This window comes from Pristiophorus japonicus, chromosome 23 (assembly GCF_044704955.1).
Source record: "Pristiophorus japonicus isolate sPriJap1 chromosome 23, sPriJap1.hap1, whole genome shotgun sequence".
Taxonomy (NCBI): domain Eukaryota; kingdom Metazoa; phylum Chordata; class Chondrichthyes; family Pristiophoridae; genus Pristiophorus; species Pristiophorus japonicus.
In genome coordinates this window covers 36,038,948-36,059,407 of record NC_091999.1, presented here as the reverse complement: position 1 = coordinate 36,059,407, position 20,460 = coordinate 36,038,948, and the positions used below count along the sequence as shown (strand labels likewise).

The window sequence follows — 20,460 nt, the reverse complement described above, 5'->3', positions numbered from 1 at the left end:
GCCTATAGACTCTGCCCACCAGTGACTTTCCCTTTATTATTCCTCATCTCCACTCAAACTGATTCAATATCTTGATCCTCTGAGCAAATATCGTTTCTCACTAACGCACCGATCTCACCCTTTATTAACAGAGCTACCCCACCTCCTTTTCCTTTCTGTCTGTCCTTCCGAATTGTCAAATATCCCTGAATATTTAGTTCCCAGTCCTGGTCACCTTGCAACCACGTCTCTGTAATGCCTATCAGATCATACCCATTTGTATCTATCTGTGCCTTCAACTCATCTATTTTGTTAAGAATGCTACGTGCATTTAGACAAAGAGCTTTTAAATTTGTTTTTTTACCTGTTTTTCCTGCTTTTTTCCTCTGTCCTTCCAACTCACTTTCGACATTTTTGCTTTCTAATTCCAGCTTTACTTCCCTCCCTACTGAATCTATTCTCAGGTTCCCATCCCCCTGGCAAGCACAATTTAAACCCTCCCCAACAGCACTGACAACCCCCGCCCCCCACGCCCCTCACAATTATATTGGTCCCGGCTCTGTTGAGGTGCGACCTGTCCAGAGGTACAGGTCCCACCTCCATCGAGAACCGGTCCCAATGCATCCAGAATCTAAAGCCCTCCCTCCTGCACCATCTCTCCAGCCACGCATTCATCTACTCTATCCTCCTATTTCTGTACTCACTGGTTCATGGCACCAGGAGTCATTTTAAATATTAACCTAGACCATGTCACTGTTTATAATTACACATGACTCTGTCTCGGTTTATATTACATAAGAACATAATAAGATAAGAATTAGGAACAGGAGTAGGCCATCTAGCCCCTCGAGCCTGCCCCGCCACTCAGCAAGATCATGGCTGGTCTGGCCGCGGACTCAGCTCCACTTACCCGCCCGCTCCCCATAACCCTTAATTTCCTTATTGGTTAAAAATACATTCAATGAGCTAGCGCAACTGCTTCCTTGGGCAGAGAATTCCACAGATTCACAACCCTCTGGGAGAAGAAATTCCTTCTCAACTCGGTTTTAAACAGTAGCAGTGATGTTGGGGAGGGCATCAAACAGGAAATTAGGGGTGCATGCAATAAAGGTGCAGCAGTAATAATGGGTGACTTTAATATGCACATAGATTGGGCTTGCCAAACTGGAAGCAATACGGTGGAGGAGGATTTCCTGGAGTGCATAAGCGATGGTTTTCTAGACCAATATGTCGAGGAACCAAATAGGTGGGAGGCCATCTTAGACTGGGTGTTGTGTAATGAGAGAGGATTAATTAGCAATCTCATTGTGCGAGGCCCCTTGGGGAACAGTGACCATAATATGGTGGAATTCTGCATTAGGATGGAGAATAAAACAGTTAATTCAGAGACCATGGTCCAGAACTTAAAGAAGGGTAACTTTGAAGGTATGAGGCGTGAATTGGTTTGGATAAATTGGCGAATGATACTTAAGGGGTTGACTGTGAATGGGCAATGTCAGACATTTAGAGACCGCATGGATGAATTACAACAATTGTACATTCCTGTCTGGCATAAAAATAAAAAAGGGAAGATGGCTCAACCGTGGCTATCTAGGGAAATCAGGGATAGTATTAAAGCCAAGGAAGTGGCATACAAATTGGCCAGAAATAGCAGTGAACCCGGGGACTGGGAGAAATTTAGAACTCAGCAGAGGAGGACGAAGGGTTTGATTAGGGCATGGGAAATGGATTACGAGAAGAAGATTGCAGGGAACATTAAGGCGGATTGCAAAATTTTCTATCGGTATGTAAAGAGAAAAAGATTAGTAAAGACAAACGTAGGTCCCCTGCAGTCAGAATCAGGGGAAGTCATAACGGGGAACAAACAAATGGCAGGCCAATTGAACAAGTACTTTGGTTCGGTATTCACTAAGGAGGACACAAACAACCTTCCGGATATAAAAGTGGTCAGAGGGTCTAGTAAGGAGGAGGAACTGAGGGAAATCTTTATTAGTCGGGAAATTGTGCTGGGGAAATTGATGGAATTGAAGGCCGATAAATCCCCAGGGCCTGATGGACTGCATCCCAGAGTACTTAAGGAGGTGGCCTTGGAAATAGCGGATGCATTGACAGTCATTTTCCAACATTTCATTGACTCTGGATCAGTTCCTATGGAGTGGAGGGTAGCCAATGTAACCCCACTTTTTAAAAAAGGAGGGAGAGAGAAAACGGGGAATTATAGACCGGTCAGCCTCACCTCAGTAGTGGGTAAAATGATGAAATCAATTATTAAGGATGTCATAGCAGCGCATTTGGAAAATGGTGACATGATAGGTCCAAGTCAGCATGGATTTGTGAAAGGGAAATCATGCTTGACAAGACTTCTGGAATTTTTTGAGGATGTTTCCAGTAAAGTGGACAAAGGAGAACCAGGTGATGTGGTATATTTGGACTTTCAGAAGGCTTACGACAAGGTCCCACATAAGAGATTAATGTGCAAAGTTAAAGCACATGGGATTGGGGGTAGTGTGCTGACGTGGATTGAGAACTGGTTGTCAGACAGGAAGCAAAGAGTCGGAGTAAATGGGTACTTTTCAGAATGGCAGGCAGTGACTAGTGGGGTACCGCAAGGTTCTGTGCTGGGGCCCCAGCTGTTTACATTGTACATTAATGATTTAGACGAGGGGATTAAATGTAGTATCTCCAAATTTGCGGATGACACTAAGTTGGGTGGCAGTGTGATCTGCGAGGAGGATGCTATGAGGCTGCAGAGTGACTTGGATAGGTTAGGTGAGTGGGCAAATGCATGGCAGATGAAGTATAATGTGGATAAATGTGAGGTTATCCCCTTTGGTGGTAAAAACAGAGAGACAGACTATTATCTGAATGGTGACAGATTAGGAAAAGGGAAGGTGCAATGAGACCTTGGTGTCATGGTACATCAGTCATTGAAGGTTGGCATGCAGGTACAGCAGGCGGTTAAGAAAGCAAATGCCATGTTGGCCTTCATAGCGAGGGGATTTGAGTCCAGGGGCAGGGAGGTGTTGCTACAGTTGTACAGGGCCTTGATGAGGCCACACCTGGAGTATTGTGCACAGTTTTGGTCTCCTAACTTGAGGAAGGACATTCTTGCTATTCAGGGAGTGCAGCGAAGATTCACCAGATTGATTCCCGGGATGGTGGGACTGACCTATCAAGAAAGACTGGATCAACTGGGCTTGTATTCACTGGAGTTCAGAAGAATGAGAGGGGACCTCATAGAAACGTTTAAAATTCTGACGGGTTTAGACAGGTTAGATGCAGGAAGAATGTTCCCAAAGTTGGGGAAGTCCAGAACCAGGGGTCACAGTCTAAGGATAAGGGGTAAGCCATTTAGGACCAAGATGCGGAGAAATTTCTTCACCCAGAGAGTGGTGAACCTGTGGAATTCTCTACCACAGAAAGTAGTTGAGGCCAATTCACCAAATATATTCAAAAAGGGAGTTAAATGAAGTCTTTACTACTCGGGGGATCAAGGGGCATGGCGAGAAAGCAGGAATGGGGTACTGAAGTTTCATGTTCAGCCATGAACTCATTGAATGGCGGTGCAGGCTAGAAGGGCTGAATGGCCTGCTCCTGCACCTATTTTCTATGTTTCTATGTTTCTATGTTTAAATTGGTTCCCACGTATTTTGAGGCTGTGCCCCCTAGTTCTAGTTTCCCCGACCAGTCGAAACAACTTCTCTGCCCCTATCTTGTCTAGCCCTTTCATTATTTTAACTGTTTCTAGAAGATCACCCCTCATCCTTCTGAACTCCAACGAGTAAAGACCCAGTCTACTCAATCTATCATCATAAGGTAACCCCCTCATCTCCGGAATCACTCTAGTGAATCGTCTCTGTACCCCCTCGAAAGCTAGTTTATCCTTCCTTAAGTAAGGTGACCAAAACTGCACGCAGTACTCAAGGTGCAGCCTCACCAATACCCTGTGCAGTTGCAGCAGGACCTCCCTGCTTTTGTACTCCATCCCTGTTGCAATGAAGACCAACATTCCATTCACCTTCCTGATTACCTGCTGTACCTGCAAACAAACTTTGAGATTCTTGCACAATGACCCCCAGATCTCTCTGCACTGCAGCATGTTATATTCAAAAAGGAGTTAGATGAGGTCCTTACTACTAGGGGGATCAAGGGGTATGGCGAGAAAGCAGGAATGGGGTACTGAAGTTGAATGTTCAGCCATGAACTCATTGAATGGCGGTGCAGGCTAGAAGGGCCGAATGGCCTACTCCTGCACCTATTTTCTATGTTTCCATGTTTCTATGTTGTAATTCCTCCCCATTCAAATAATATTCCCATTTACTGTTTCTTTTTTCAAATTGGATAACCTCACATTTTCCAACATTGTATTCCATCTGCCAGCCCTGATGTCTCCCCATACACCAGCCAGTCCTGATGTCTCCCCATACACCAGCCAGTCCTGATGTCTTCCCATACACCAGCCAGTCCTGATGTCTCCCCATACACCAGCCAGTCCTGATGTCTCCCCATACACCAGCCAGTGCTGATGTCTCCCCATACACAAGCCAGTCCTGATGTCTCCCCATACACCAGCCAGTCCTGATGTCTCCCCATACACCAGCCAGTCCTGATGTCTCCCCATACACCAGCCAGTCCTGATGTCTCCCCATACACCAGCCAGTCCTGATGTCTCCCCATACACCAGCCAGTGCTGATGTCTCCCCAGACACCAGCCAGTCCTGATGTCTCCCCATACACCAGCCAGTCCTGATGTCTCCCCATACACCAGCCAGTCCTGATGTCTCCCCATACACCAGCCAGTGCTGCTGTCTCCCCATACACAAGCCAGTCCTGATGTCTCCCCATACACCAGCCAGTCCTTATGTCACCCCATACACCAGCCAGTGCTGATGTCTTCCCATACACCAGCCAGTCCTGATGTCACCCCATACACCAGCCAGTCCTGATGATCCTGATCCAGAACCAGCACATTGTTATTTTCTCGATGGGAATTCTTTTCTCCCTCGATCTTTCCCCCCGAAGTTACGCACTCGGTGGATTTTCTGCAGTTGGCTGTGGATGATGTTGATCTCATCTGGGATGTGAACATAACGTACATTTCTGCCAGTCACAGAGAAGTTGTCCAGGTGCGAGACTTTGCCCACCGATCAGTGTACGTCACCTCAGAAAGCCGGACATTCGTGAATGCGTCAACATTATCGACTCGCCCCCTCACCGAGCTCTCGTCTCTCAGCTCCACGGTGGTGATGTGGCCGTGCAAGCCCTGGAGAAGAATAATGAGGCTGTTCTCTGCAACCGTCCGCTCTTTAATGGAGTGGCTCACCGACATGACGCTCGCTTGCAACTCCATGCAATCAGCTGAATGGAAGAGAAAGATCAACTGCAACGCACACGCTTCCCCTGATAGTACGCCAACTCACACAGCGCCTGCCACTGCCAGTCTGCTGTGGCAGGCCCCGGCCCCCTGCCTTGCCCAATGACACTCTGTCGATATATTCGACTCTGCCTCTGTTTGTATTACACTAGACCCTGTTCCTCTTTATTTTACACGAGACTGTATCTCTGCTTATAAATAGAAGTATAGAGTACAAATGCATGGATATTATGATTAACCTGTACCAAACACTGGTTCGGCCTCAACTGGAGTATTGTGGGCAACACACGTTAGGAATAATGTGAAGGCCTTGGAGAGGGTGCAGAAAAGATTTACGAGAATGATTCCAGGGATGAGGGACTTCAGTTACCTGGACAACTGGAGCAGCTGGGGTTGCCAGGGGGATAGAGTATAAAAGCAGAGAATTCCTGCTACAACTGTATCGGGTATTGGTGAGGCCACACCTGGTGTACAATGTACAGTTTTGGTCTCTGTATTGAAGGAAGAATATACTTTCATTGGAGGGAGTTCAGAGAAGGTTCACTAGGTTGATTCCTGAGATGAGGGGGTTGACTTACGAAGAAAGGTTGAGTAGTTTGGGCCTATACTCATTGGAGTTCAGAATAATGAGAGGTGATCTTATTGAAACATAAAATATACTGAGGGCTTGACAAGGTGGATGCAGAAAGGATATTTCCACTCATAGGAGAATCTAGAAATGGGTGTATAGTTTCTGAATAAGGGGTTGCCCATTTAAAACTGAGATGAGGGGGAATTTCTTCTCTCAGAGGGTTCTAATTCTGTGGAATTCTCTGCCCCAGAGAGCTGTGGAGGCTGGATCATTGAATATATTTAAGGTGGAGATAGACAGATTTTTATGAGCGATATGGGAGTAAATGTTTATGGGGAGCGAGCGGGGAAGTGGAGTTGAGTCCATGATTAGATCAGCCACGATTTTATTGAATGATGGAGCAGGCTCAAGGGGCCAAATGGCCTACTCCCGCTCTTATTTATTATGTTCTCCTTAGAGCAGGGAAGATTGAGAGGAGATTTGATAGAGGTGTTCAAAATCATGAGTGGTCTTGCCAGATTAGATCGAGAGATACTGTTCACATTGACAGAAGAGTCGAGAACCAGAGGACACAGATTTTAGGTGATTGGCAAAAGAACCAAAGGTGACACAAGAAAAAACCTTTTTGCGTAGCGAGTGTTTAATATCTGGATTGCACAGCCTGAAAGGGTGGTGGAGGCAGACTCAATCACAGCTTTAAAAAGGGAGTTGGATAAGTATCTGAAAGAAAAACATTTGCAGGGCTGTGGGGTAAGGGTGGGGGAGTGGGACTAGCTGAGGTGCTCTTGCAGAGAGCTGGCACGTGCTCGACGGGCCGAATGGTCTTGTTCCGTGCTGTAACCATTCTCTGATTCTATGGTTCTAACTCTCTCAGCATAAGCTTCTATTCCCTTCTCCCTCATATGCTGATCTTCAGTGCATCGATACTGGAAACACAGAGCGACCAATCCAGAGCCGCTCTGTATCAGGCTGGGCGCTGGATACGGAAGTCGCTCCCTGGCCTCCTGTGTGCGTCTGTTTGTTGCATCAGTTTGACCTGGAGTGGAGAGGGGGGAGAAGCTGCTGGGTTTAACCCCCAGTACCTCTGGGCCCAATCGGGCCCAACAATTTCCGATGAGAGACTGTCAACGGCAGTGGATTCTAGGGGAGATTAGGTTGTGAAACAGACACTGTCCGCACAATGTAGAAGAGTATTGTTTTAGGAACAAGTATTTCTGCAGAGGCTTTCAATATACAGATTTGTTTTAATCCATTCTTGGGATGTGGGTGTCGCTAGTAGGGACAGAAGAGATTTCCAATTTCCATTTGCCCCTTGACAAGGTGATGGTGGGCCTTCTCGAACCGCTGCAGTCCATGTGGTGAAGGTCCTCCCAGAATGCTGTTAGGTGAGGAGTTCCAGGATTTTCAACCAGTGACGATGTAGGAACGGCGATATATGCCCAAGTCAGGATGGTGTGAGACTTGGAGGGGAACTTGGAGGTGATGGATTTCCATGCACCTGCTGCCTTGGTCCATCTTGGCGGGATAGGTTGCGGGTTTTGGAGGTTCTGGTCGAGTTGCAGATGTTTAAATTCCCTCCCCTTCACCCCGCCTGATTCTCCCTCCTCCCATAGAGGCCAGAGTCTTGTGTCGGCCCAGACCGGTTGGTGGGTTCCCTTTCCTGCAGGACATTAGTGACCAGTTGGGTTATTACGACAATCCGTCAGCTTTCATGGTCACTTTTCTTCTGCTGATGGTCGCACAAATAGCCAGGTTCATTCAGCTCAATTTCACAACCTGCCTTTGTGTTTTTGTGGGTTCTCTCTCACCCACCCTTTTTCCTGTTTGAAACTCATTTTACAGGGTATTAAAAGGGGAGGATTTGTCGACCAGAGCCTCAAACCAACCATCACATTACGATCTGACGGAGTCACTCGAATCATCAGGAACAAAATATCATCGGCCTATGACCATGGAAGCAAAAAGCACTGTTCACAGCGGGGAGAAACAGTACACGTGCAGTGTGTGTGGACAAGGCTTCAGCCGATCATCCAACCTGGAGAGACAAAAGTGCAGTCACACTGGGGAGAAACTGTGTAAATGTGGGGACTGTGGGAAATGTTTCAACTACCCATCCCAGCTGGAAACACATCGGCGAGTTCACACGGGGGAGAGGCCATTCAGCTGCTCTCAGTGTGGGAAGGGATTCACTCAATTATCCAACCTGCTGATACACCAGCGAGTTCACACTGGGGAGAGGCCGTTCACCTGCTCTGAGTGTGGGAAGGGATTCACTCAATTATCCAACCTGCTGATACACCAGCGAGTTCACACTGGGGCGAGGCCGTTCAGCTGCTCCGATTGTGGGAAGGGATTCACTTGGTCAGCCGACCTGCTGTGGCACCAGCGAGTTCACACTGGGGAGAGGCCGTTCGCCTGCTCCGAGTGTGGGGAAGGATTCACTCAGTCATCCAACCTGCTGATACACCAGCGAGTTCACACTGGGGAGAGGCCGTTCACCAGCTCCGAGTGTGGGAAGGGATTCGCTCGGTCCTCCCATCTGTTGAGGCACCAGCGAATTCACGCTGGGGAGAGGCCATTCACCTGCTCAGAGTGTGGGAGGGGATTCACTCAGTCATCCCACCTGCTGACACACCAGCGAGTTCAATAGTGACTGCAGGGGTGGGATTCTGCTGTTATTGCTGCTGTTAATCACATCCCGACTGAACCATGTTCATTCTGACAGTTGGGTTTGTTTCCGCTGATGTCAATAACTCCTGTAACTCGACTAGAGTTTAATATTGGGGAGAAAGACAAATAAATTTTTGTTGCTTTCAACACATTGGTGTAGATTTTTGTCTTTCCCAACTGAGTGATTAGCATCATCTGACTGGAGCTCAGAGAGGATAATCTGGGCGGAGGATGGTATGTGGGGAGAACTTCAGCCTGGATACAGTCTTTGAGGGGCGAACGGCACTTTGGTCTTTCTCATCTCACTTCATTGACAGCAAAGTCACTGTGCGGGTTAACCTTGACGTGTAAGGTACGGATGATATCCACCCAAGGGTGTTTAAAGAGACCCTTGGGACGGGTGCTCTGCCAGCCCCTTGCCCAGATCTCCAACAGCTCAGTAGTGTCATGGGTTGTTCCCTGAGATTGGAAGGTAGCACATGTAGTTCCCATTTTCCAAATTGGGCACAAGTCAGAGCTCGGGAACTGAAGGCCCATCAACGTGACCTCGATCACTGGGAAGGTGCTTGAAGGGATCCTGAGAGATGCTGTTTTCCATCATGGGGAAAGGGAAGGGGCCATTACAGATACTGAACATGGATTCCGGTAAACAAGGTCACATCTGACAAACTAGCTTGAGTTTGTAAAGAAGTTGTTAGGTTGATGGATGGGGGAATCCGGTTGACATTGTCTACCTCAAGGTGTCAAACTCATTTTCTATGGTGGGCCTGATCCAATATTCTGGCACTTGGCATGGACAACATTCATTAAAACCTATAAAATTAGGAATAAATGAAGATAAACTACATCGGAATTTACATTTAGATTTTATTTACAGCCGCTGCTCCCGATCCGTGGCACCTCTTAGTTTGAGCATTCATGAACTGACCTTGCTCAAACTATAACCACAAGGATATCGGTGCATGGTTATGCCTGTAACCACAAGACTGTGTCACTGCCACACACAGATACCGTTTCCTTGTTTCACATCTCCATACAAACACCATCACTTCACACATCCTCTTTCTACACAATTGCAGCAGACAAGAGCAAGGACATGAGGCTTATTAAAAGACACATTTCATTACAGCAAAGGTTACACTGGGAGAAATGTTCAGTTATTTTCCATTGCAGGCAAATGCTGGACAAACCAGCAGCACACTGGCACCTGAACAGTGTCTCATCGGCCTACAGGATTTTCTTAAATAGATTTGCTGGCTGGATATAAACTTAAACCAGCTTTGCAGGCGTGATGCTCCATTCACACATTGAAGGTGAGAGAGATGCTGTGGGACACACACTAAGTCCAGTAGCTGAAAGTGATTTACAGACTGGGTTTTGTGTTTAGTGATCCCGGGCGTGTTGCCAATACCAGCAAAGATGAAGCCCAAGGAATAAAAGGGACAGTGGATACTGTCTCACTTTGAGCGAGTCAGAATGACAAGCTTTAACAACAACCGATATTTCACAAACGGAGACCTCACCAGACCAAAGGACATTGGTGGCGTTTAATGAGCTTTTTGTGTCACTAGGCTACAGGAGGCTATTTGTGACAGAAGGAAAGCTGGTCACAGCAAACAAACAGTTTACCGGCCTGTCCAGGGCCCACTCTGACCCCCACCTTCTCTCTCTCACTACTATTGGACACTGCTGCAGTAATTGCTCCTCTGACCTTTCCTCTCTTGTCCCTCCTGCACCCCGAATACACGGCCTGACACAATCTCCCTCCCCCTACATCCACACTGTGCTGGAATCTACACCATTCTCCCCATCTGCTCCTTTTTCTCTCCCTGGATCCTGAAACTACAGTCTGCATCCCACTGTACTGAAGGAAGTGGCCCGAGAAATACTGAATGCATTGGTGATCATTTTCCTACAGTCCACTGACTCTGGATCAGTTCCTATGGACTGGAAGGTAGCTATGTAACACTACTTTTTAAAAAAGGCGGGAGAGAGAAAATGGGGAATTATAGACCGGTTAGCCTGACATCCGTAGTGGGGAAAATGTTGGAATCAATTGTTAAAGATGAAATAGCAGCACATTTGGAAAGCAGTGACAGGATCAGTCCAAATCAGCATGGATTTATGAAAGGGAAATCATGCTTGACAAGTCTTCTAGAATTTTTTGAGGATGTAACGAGTAGAGCGGACAAGGGAGAACCAGTGGTTGTGGTGTATTTGGACTTTCAAAAGGTTTTTAACAAGGTCCCACACAAGAGATTGGTGTGAAAAATCAAAGCACAGGGTATTGGGGGTAATGTATTGACGTGGATAGAGAACTGGTTGGCAGACAGGAAGCAGAGAATTGGGATAAACGGGTCCTTTTCAGAATGGCAAGCAGTGACTAATGGGGTGCCGCAGGGCTCAGTGCTGGGACTCCAACTATTTACAATATACATCAATGATTAGATGAAGGAATTGAGGGTAATATCTCCAAATTTGCAGATGACACTCAGCTGGGTGGCGGTGTGGACTGTGAGGAGGATGCTAAGAGTTTGCGTGGTGACTTGGACAGGTTAGGTGAGTGGGCAAATGCATGGCAGATGCAGTATAACGTGGATAAATGTGAGGTTATCCACTTTGGTGGCTAAAACATGAAGGCAGCATATTATCTGAATGGCGACAGATTAAGAAAAGGGGAAATGCAATGAGACAAGGGTGTCATGGTACATCAGTCATTGAAAGTTAGCATGCAGGTACAGCAGGTTGTGAAGAAGGCAAATGGCATGTTGGCCTTCATAGCTCGGGGATTTGAGTGCAGGAGCAGGCAGATCTTTCTGCAGTTGTATATGTTTTTCTGAGGCCTTAGCTGGAATATTGTGTTCAATTTTGGTCCCCTAATCTTAGGAAGGACGTTCTTGCTATTGAGGGAGTGCAGTGAAGGTTCACCAGATTGATTCCCGGGATGGCAGGACTGACATATGTTGAGAGACTGGATCGACTGGGCCTGTATTCACTGCAGTTTAGAAGAATGAGAGGGGATCTCACAGAAACATTTAAAATTCTGACGGGACTGGACAGGTTAGAGGCGGGAAGAATGTTCCCGATGTTGGGGAAGTCCAGAACCAGGGATCACAGTCTAACGATAAGGGGTAAGCCATTTAGGACCGAGTTGAGGAGAAACGTCTTCACTCAGAGAGTTGTTAACCTGTGGAATTCCCTGCCGCAGAGAGTTGTTTATGCCAGTTCGGTAAACATAGAAACATAGAAAATAGGTGCAGGAGCAGGCCATTCAGCCCTTCTAGCCTGCACCACCATTCAATGAGTTCATGGCTGAACATGAAACTTCAGTACCCCCTTCCTGCTTTCTCGCCATAACCCTTGATCCCCCGAGTAGTAAGGACTTCATCTAACTCCCTTTTGAATATATTTAGTGAATTGGCCTCAACTACTTTCTGTGGTAGAGAATTCCACAGGTTCACCACTCTCTGGGTGAAGAAGTTTCTCCTCATCTCGGTCCTAAATGGCTTACCCCTTATCCTCAGACTGTGACCCCTGGTTATGGACTTCCCCAACATTGGGAACATTCTTTCTGCATCTAACCTGTCTAAACCCGTCAGAATTTTAAACGTTTCTATGAGGTCCCCTCTCATTCTTCTGAACTCCAGTGAATACAAGCCCAATTGATCCAATCTTTCTTGATAGGTCAGTCCCGCCATCCCGGGAATCAGTCTGGTGAACCTTCGCTGCACTCCCTCAATAGCAAGAATGTCCTTCCTCAAGTTAGGAGACCAAAACTGTACACAATACTCCAGGTGTGGCCTCACCAAGGCCCTGTACAACTGTAGCAACACCTCCCTGCCCCTGTATTCAAATCCCCTCGCTATGAAGGCCAACATGCCATTTGCTTTCTTAACCGCCTGCTGTACCTGCATGCCAACCTTCAATGACTGATGTACCATGACACCCAGGTCTCGTTGCACCTTCCCTTTTCCTAATCTGTCACCATTCAGATAATAGTCTGTCTCTCTGTTTTTACCACCAAAGTGGATAACCTCACATTTATCCACATTATACTTCATCTGCCATGCATTTGCCCACTCACCTAACCTATCCAAGTCACTCTGCAGCCTAATAGCATCCTCCTCGCAGCTCACACTGCCACCCAACTTAGTATCATCCGCAAATTTGGAGATACTGCATTTAATCCCCTCGTCTAAATCATTAATGTACAATGTAAACAGCTGGGGCCCCAGCACAGAACCTTGCGGCACTCCACTAGTCACTGCCTGCCATTCTGAAAAGTACCCGTTTACTCCTACTCTTTGCTTCCTGTCTGACAACCAGTTCTCAATCCACGTCAGCACACTACCCCCAATCCCATGTGCTTTAACTTTGCACATTAATCTCTTGTGTGGGACCTTGTCGAAAGCCTTCTGAAAGTCCAAATATACCACATCAACTGGTTCTCCTTTGTCCACTTTACTGGAAACATCCTCAAAAAATTCCAGAAGATTTGTCAAGCATGATTTCCCTTTCACAAATCCATGCTGACTTGGACCTATCATGTCACCATTTTCCAGATGCACTGCTATGACATCCTTAATAATTGATTCCATCATTTTACCCACTACTGAGGTCAGGCTGACCGGTCTATAATTCCCTGTTTTCTCTCTCCCTCCTTTTTTAAAAAGTGGGGTTACATTGGCTACCCTCCACTCCATAGGAACTGATCCAGAGTCAATGGAATGTTGGAAAATGACTGTCAATGCATCCGCTATTTCCAAGGCCACCTCCTTAAGTACTCTAGGATGCAGGCCATCAGGCCCTGGGGATTTATCTGCCTTCAATCCCATCAATTTCCCCAACACAATTTCCCGACTAATAAAGATTTCCCTCAGTTCCTCTTCCTTACTAGACCCTCTGACCCCTTTTATATCCGGAAGGTTGTTTGTATCCTCCTTAGTGAATACCGAACCAAAGTACTTGATCAATTGATCCGCCATTTCTTTGCTCCCCGTTATGACTTCCCCTGATTCTGACTGCAGGGGACCTACGTTTGTCTTCACCAACCTTTTTCTCTTTACATACCTATAGAAACTTTTGCAATCCGCCTTAATGTTCCCTGCAAGCTTCTTCTCGTACTCCATTTTCCCTGTCCTAATCAAACCCTTTGTCCTCCTCTGCTGAGTTCTAAATTTCTCCCAGTCCCCAGGTTCGCTGCTATTTCTGGCCAATTTGTATGCCACTTCCTTGGCTTTAATACTATCCCTGATTTCCCTAGATAGCCACGGTTGAGCCACCTTCCCCTTTTTATTTTTACGCCAGACAGGAATGTACAATTGTTGTACTTCATCCATGCGGTCTCTAAATGTCTGCCATTGCCCATCCACAGTCAACCCCCTAAGTATCATTCGCCAATCTATCCTAGCCAATTCACGCCTCATACCTTCAAAGTTACCCTTCTTTAAGTTCTGGACCATGGTCTCTGAAATTACTGTTTCATTCTCCATCCTAATGCAGAATTCCACCATATTATGGTCACTCTTCCCCAAGGGGCCTCGCACAATGAGATTGCTAATTAATCCTCTCTCATTACACAACACCCAGTCTAAGATGGCCTCCCCCCTAGTTGGTTCCTCAACATATTGGTCTAGAAAACCATCCCTTATGCACTCCAGGAAATCCTCCTCCACCGTATTGCTTCCAGTTTGGCTAGCCCAATCTATGTGCATATTAAAGTCACCCATTATAACTGCTACACCTTTATTGCATGCACCCCTAATTTCCTGTTTGATGCCCTCCCCAACATCCCTATTACTGTTTGGAGGTCTGTACACAACTCCTACTAACGTTTTTTGCCCTTTGGTGTTCTGCAGCTCTACCCATATAGATTCCACATCATCCAAGCTAATGTCTTTCCTAACTATTGCATTAATCTCCTCTTTAACCAGCAATGCTACCCCACCTCCTTTTCCTTTTATTCTATCCTTCCTGAATGTTGAATACCCCTGAATGTTGAGTTCCCAGCCCTGATCATCCTGGAGCCACGTCTCCGTAATCCCAATCACATCATATTTGTTAACATCTATTTGCACAATTAATTCATCCACCTTATTGCGGATACTCCTTGCATTAAGACACAAAGCCTTCAGGCTTGTTTTATTAACACCCTTTGTCCTTTTAGAATTTTGCTGTACAGTGGCCCTTTTTGTTCTTTGCCTTGGGTTTCTCTGCCCTACACTTTTCCTCATCTCCTTTCTGTCTTTTGCTTTTGGCTCCTTTTTGTTTCCCTCTGTCTCCCTGCATTGGTTCCCATCCCCCTGCCATATTAGTTTAAATCCTCCCCAACAGCACTAGCAAACACTCCCCCTAGGACATTGGTTCCAGTCCTGCCCAGGTGCAGACCGTCCGGTTTGTACTGGTCCCACCTCCCCCAGAACCGGTCCCAATGCCCCAGGAATTTGAATCCCTCCCTGCTGCACCACTGCTCAAGCCACGTATTCATCTGCGCTATCCTGCGATTCCTACTCTGACTATCACGTGGCACTGGTAGCAATCCCGAGATTACTACTTTTGAGGTCCTACTTTTTAATTTAGCTCCTAGCTCCTTAAATTCGTTTCGTAGGACCTCATCCCTTTTTTTGCCTATGTCGTTGGTACCAATGTGCACCACGACAACTGGCTGTTCTCCCTCCCATTTTAGAATGTCCTGCACCCGCTCCGAGACATCCTTGACCCTTGCACCAGGGAGGCAACATACCATCCTGGAGTCTCGGTTGTGGCCGCAGAAACGCCTATCTATTCCCCTCACAATTGAATCCCCTATCACTATCGCTCTCCCACTCTTTTTCTTGCCCTCCTGTGCAGCAGAGCCAGCCACGGTGCCATGAACTTGGCTGCTGCTGCCCTCCCCTGATGAGTCATTCCCCTCAACAGTACCCAAAGCGGTGTATCTGTTTTGCAGGGGGATGACCGCAGGGGACCCCTGCACTACCTTCCTTGCTCTACTCTTCCTGCTGGTCTTCCATTCCCTATCTGGCTGTGGACCCTTTCCCTGCGGTAAGACCAACTCACTACACGTGATACTCACGTCATTCTCAGCATCGTGGATGCTCCAGAGTAAATCCACCCTCAGCTCCAATTCCGTAACGCGGACCGTCAGGAGCTGGAGGCGGATACACTTCCCGCACACATAGTCGTCAGGGACACCGGAAGCGTCCCTGAGTTCCCACATGGTACAGGAGGAGCATAACACCCGACCGAGCTCTCCTGCCATGACTTAACCCTTAGATACACTTAAACTGGTAATAACAATGTTAAAAGTTACTGACCAATATAAGAAGAAAAAGAAAAACTACTCACCAATCACCAGCCAATCACTTACCCCCTAGGCTGTGACGTCACCTTTGTTTTTTTGCCTTCTCCCTGTAGCTGCACCGGTACGCCTCTCGCCGACCCCGGACTCGCGCTGCTCCGAGCTCCCGCCTCCTCGACTGACTGCTCGACTCCCGCTGGCCTTTATAGGCCTCTCGCCGACCCCGGACTCGCGCTGCTCCGAGCTCCCGCCTCCTCGACTGACTGCTCGACTCCCGCTGGCCTTTATAGGCCTCTCGCCGACCCCGGACTCGCGCTGCTCCGAGCTCCCGCCTCCTCGACTGACTGCTCGACTCCCGCTGGCCTTTATAGGCCTCTCGCCGACCCCGGACTCGCGCTGCTCCGAGCTCCCGCCTCCTCGACTGACTGCTCGACTCCCGCTGGCCTTTATAGGCCTCTCGCCGACCCCGGACTCGCGCTGCTCCGAGCTCCCGCCTCCTCCTTATTATGAATAAATATATTCAAGAGTGGGTTAGATATGACCCTTATGGCTAAAGGGATCAAGATGTATGGAGAGAAAGCAGGAAAGGGTTACTGAGGTGTATGATCAGCCATGATCTTATTGAATGGTGGTGCAGACTCGAAGGGCCGAATGGACTTTTCCTGCGCCTATTATCTATTTTTCTTACTCACTCTTCCCCTCCTGATGTCTACAGGCTCTAAAACTGAAGCTTGGTGGCCCTCACTCCCCAGTCCTTGATTTACCTCCCCCTCACTCCTCCTCTTTCTCCCTTGGTTGTGTTCCACACTCTGGGCCTTGGGCCTTCCCCGGGGATTCTCATTATGAACAGGGGGCTGTGTGTTGTGACAGGATGTCCCAGCTCCCCTCCTCTTTCCCCCTTGGTTGTGTTCCACACTCTGGGCCTTGGGCCTTCCCCGGGGATTCTCATTAGAACAGGAGGATGTGTGTTGAGGCAGGAATACCAGCTCTCCACCTTTAAAGGGACAAGGAGAGGACCAGCTGGGCTGAATGGCCCTGCTTTATGACATCACTGCAGTGCCTAGCAACCAAACTCGCTGAGCCCTGCTCATAATGGGCTTGGTTGAGCTCATGCTGTTACAGGAAGGGAAACAGGAGCAGAATTCGAGCCGTGTGGAGCCCAGGATTAATGGGGAGAGGTACAGGATCAATTTATACCTTATTGAGTGAAAATGTCAGTGTCCCGGACACTCCCTGTCCCTCAGTATCTGTGTCGGGGAGCGACCGATGGGTTCACTCTGTATCTAACCCGCGCTGTGCCCGACTGAAGAGTGTTTGATGCTGGCACGAGGTGCTCAGCTCGATAAGCACAACATTCAACCCAATGATGATCAGATAACCCATCAGCCTCTCCCTTGACAAAGGTCCTGAACGACAGGAAGTGTTTCTAATAATTTGGCTGGGGTCCTTGATCAAATTTAAACATCCCCGACCTCTTTTTAAAAATGTTTTTATGAGATGTGCGCGTCAACTCTCGCCTCTCCTTCTAAATGCTGGGGAATATAGGCCTGGTCTAATCATTCTCTCAGGACAATCCCCCCATTCCAGGAATCATTCTGATGAACCTTCATTGCACTCCCTCTACAGCAAGTTTATCTTTCCTTAGGTAAGGAGACCAAAACTCTACACAATGCTCCAGGTGTGGTCTCACCAGGGCCCTGTATAATTGCAGTAAGACGTAAATACTCAAATCTTTTTGTACAAAGGCCAATGTAGCATTTGCTTTCTTAATTGCTTGCTGGACCTTCATATTAACTTTTAGCGATTTGTGTACAAGAACACCCAGGTCCCTCTGAATACCAACATTTCCCAACCTCACCATTTAAAAAATACTCTGCCTTTCCATTTTTACTGTCAGTGTCTAACTTAACATTTCTTCACATTATATTCCATTTGCCATGTTCTTGCCCACTCACTGAGCCTGTATATATCCCCTTGAAACCTCTTTTCATCCTCCTCACAACTTACTTTACCAATGAGCTATATTACATTTGGTCCCCTCATCCAAATTATTGATATAGATTGTGAATAGCTGGGACCCAAGTACTGATCCTTGCAGCACCGACCAGTTACAGCCTGCCAACCCGAAAATCACCCGTTTATTCCTACTCTCTGTTTTCTGTCCATTAACCAATCCTTCAGCCTTGCTCGTATATTACTTTCAATCCCATGAGTCCTATTTTTGTTTAATAACCTCTTGTGTGGCACCTCATTGAATGCCTTCTGTAAATCTAAATACACCACATCCAGTGGTTCCCCCTTATCTATCATCCTAGTTACAACCTCAAAAAAACACTAACAGATTTGTCAAGAACAATTTCCCTTTCATAAATCCGTGTTGATTCTGCCCAATCCTGTTATCACTTCCGAAGTGCCCTGTTATCACGTGCTTAATAATAGGTTGCAGCTTTTTCCCTACCACTGATGTCAGGACTACCGGTACTGGACGAGTTAGATACAAAGTAAATCTTACTCCATCCTGTCCCGAAAACTACCAGGGTTGATGTTGAGTAAATCACAGTCTATAATATCCCAAACACTCCCAGGGCAATTGCAACACCGGTTAGATACAGAGTAAAGCTCCATCTACACTGTCCCATCAAACAGTCCCAGGGCAGGCACAGCACGGATCAGATAGCGAGTAATTTCTCCCACTACAAGATCCTATCAAACACTCCCAGGGTAGTACAGCATGGGCTAGATACAGAGTAAAGCTCCCTCTGCACTGTCCCATCAAACACTCCCAGGGCAGGTACAGCACAGGTTAGACACGGGGTACATCTCCCTCTATCCTGTCCCAACCATTCCAGGGCAGGTACAGCACTTGTTGGATATAGAGTAAATCCCCCTCTGTGCAGTCCCATCAAACTCTCCCACGGCAGGTACTGCATTGGTTAAATACTAAGTAAAGCTCCCTTTGCACCGTCCTTGGGCAGGAACAGCATAATTCAGATAAAGCGTAATCCTCTCTCTAACCTCGCTCTACAATTGCACAGGACCATGGTGAGACAACACCTCTAGTACTGTGCACAGTTTTGGCCTCTTTATCGAAGGAAGGGTATACTTGAGTTGCTTAGATACAGAGTAAAGCTTCCTCATCACTGTCCCATCAGACATTCCAAGGGCAGGAGGAGACCACCTGGCCGCTCGAGCCTGCTCCGTCATTTAATAGAACATGGCTGATTTGATATTGGACTCAGCTCCAGTTCTTTGCCCACTCCATATAGCCCTTTATAACCTTATCGCTCAAAAATCTGTCGATCTCTGCCTTAAAAATATTCAGTGAACCGGACTCCACAGCACTCTGGGACAGAGAATTCCATAGATTTACAACCATCTAAGAGAAGAAATTCTTCCTCATCTCAGTTTTAAATGGGCAGCCTTTTATTCTGAGACTATGTTTCCTAGTTTTAGTTTCCCTGATGAATGGAAATATCCTCCCTGCATCCACCTTGTCGAGCCCCTCATTTTCTTATCTGTTTCGATAAGATCACCTCACATTCTTCTGAACTCCAATGGGTATCTTCATCAGTCAACCCGCATATATCTGGAATCAACCTAGTGTACCTTCTCTGAACAGCCTCCAATGCAAGTATATCCTTCCTTAAATGCGGAGACCAAAACTAGAGGCAGTACTCTAGGTGTGGCCTCACCAACACCCTGTACAATCGTAGAAATATTTTCTCTGCTTTTATACTCCATCCCTCTTGCAATAAAGGCCAACATTCCATTTGCCTTCTGATTACCTGCTGTACCTGCATACTAACTTTTTGTGCTTCATGCACAAGGACCCTGAGGTCCCACTGTAATGCAGCACTTTGCAATTTTTCACCATTTAAAATTTAATTTGTTTTTCTATTTTTTCTGCGAAGGTGGATAACTTCACATTTTCTTTCATTGTACATCATTTGCCAAATTCTTGCCCACTCACTTGGCCTGTCTATTACTTTGCACATTTTTTTGTGACCTCCTCACAATTTACTTTCTCACCCATCTTTGTATCATCAGAAAACTTGGCTACAGTTAGCCCCTTCATCCAGGTCATTAAAATACATTGTAAATCGTTGAGGACCCAGCACCGATCCCTGCAGCTCTCCACTAGTCACTGTTTGCCAACAGAAAAATGACCCATTTATCCCGATGCAGATACAAAAATAAATCTCTGTCTGCCCTGCTCCATCAAACACTCCCAGGGCAGGTATAGTCCAGGTTAGCTACAGCATAAAGCTCTCTCTACACTGTCCCATCAAAGGTCGTAGGGCAGGTACAGCACGGGTTAGAAATCTGACACAAACACCCCAGAGAGCACAACCCGGGGAATGATTCCCAGAGCCCGGTGCCTATCAGACACACACATGCTCTCTCGACCGTTTTGTGTTATACACACTGACTCTCTCTATTTTCCAGTTGAACACACAGAGTGGCTCCAGCTTTTAGACAATATTTCAGGGAGATGACAGGCGGCGCAGCACGGTGCCTGCGAGTATGGGAGCAGGGTGTGTGATCGACGGGAAAAGTCCAATTCTGATC

The 20,460-nt window shown here is 47.0% G+C and overlaps 1 protein-coding gene and 1 pseudogene across 1 annotated transcript in view; one reads left to right on the top strand and one right to left on the bottom strand.

Annotated features, from left to right (window-relative positions):
- Positions 1–20,460, top strand: part of LOC139235348 (zinc finger protein 850-like) — a 193,817-nt gene that overhangs the window by 82,809 nt on the left and 90,548 nt on the right. Inside the window, exon 2 of the mRNA XM_070866488.1 lies at positions 7,902–8,573. Within this exon, the coding sequence (XP_070722589.1) occupies positions 7,902–8,573 (672 nt within the window). The remainder of the gene's footprint in view (positions 1–7,901; positions 8,574–20,460) is intronic.
- Positions 4,953–5,308, bottom strand: LOC139235346 (U7 snRNA-associated Sm-like protein LSm10; annotated as a pseudogene).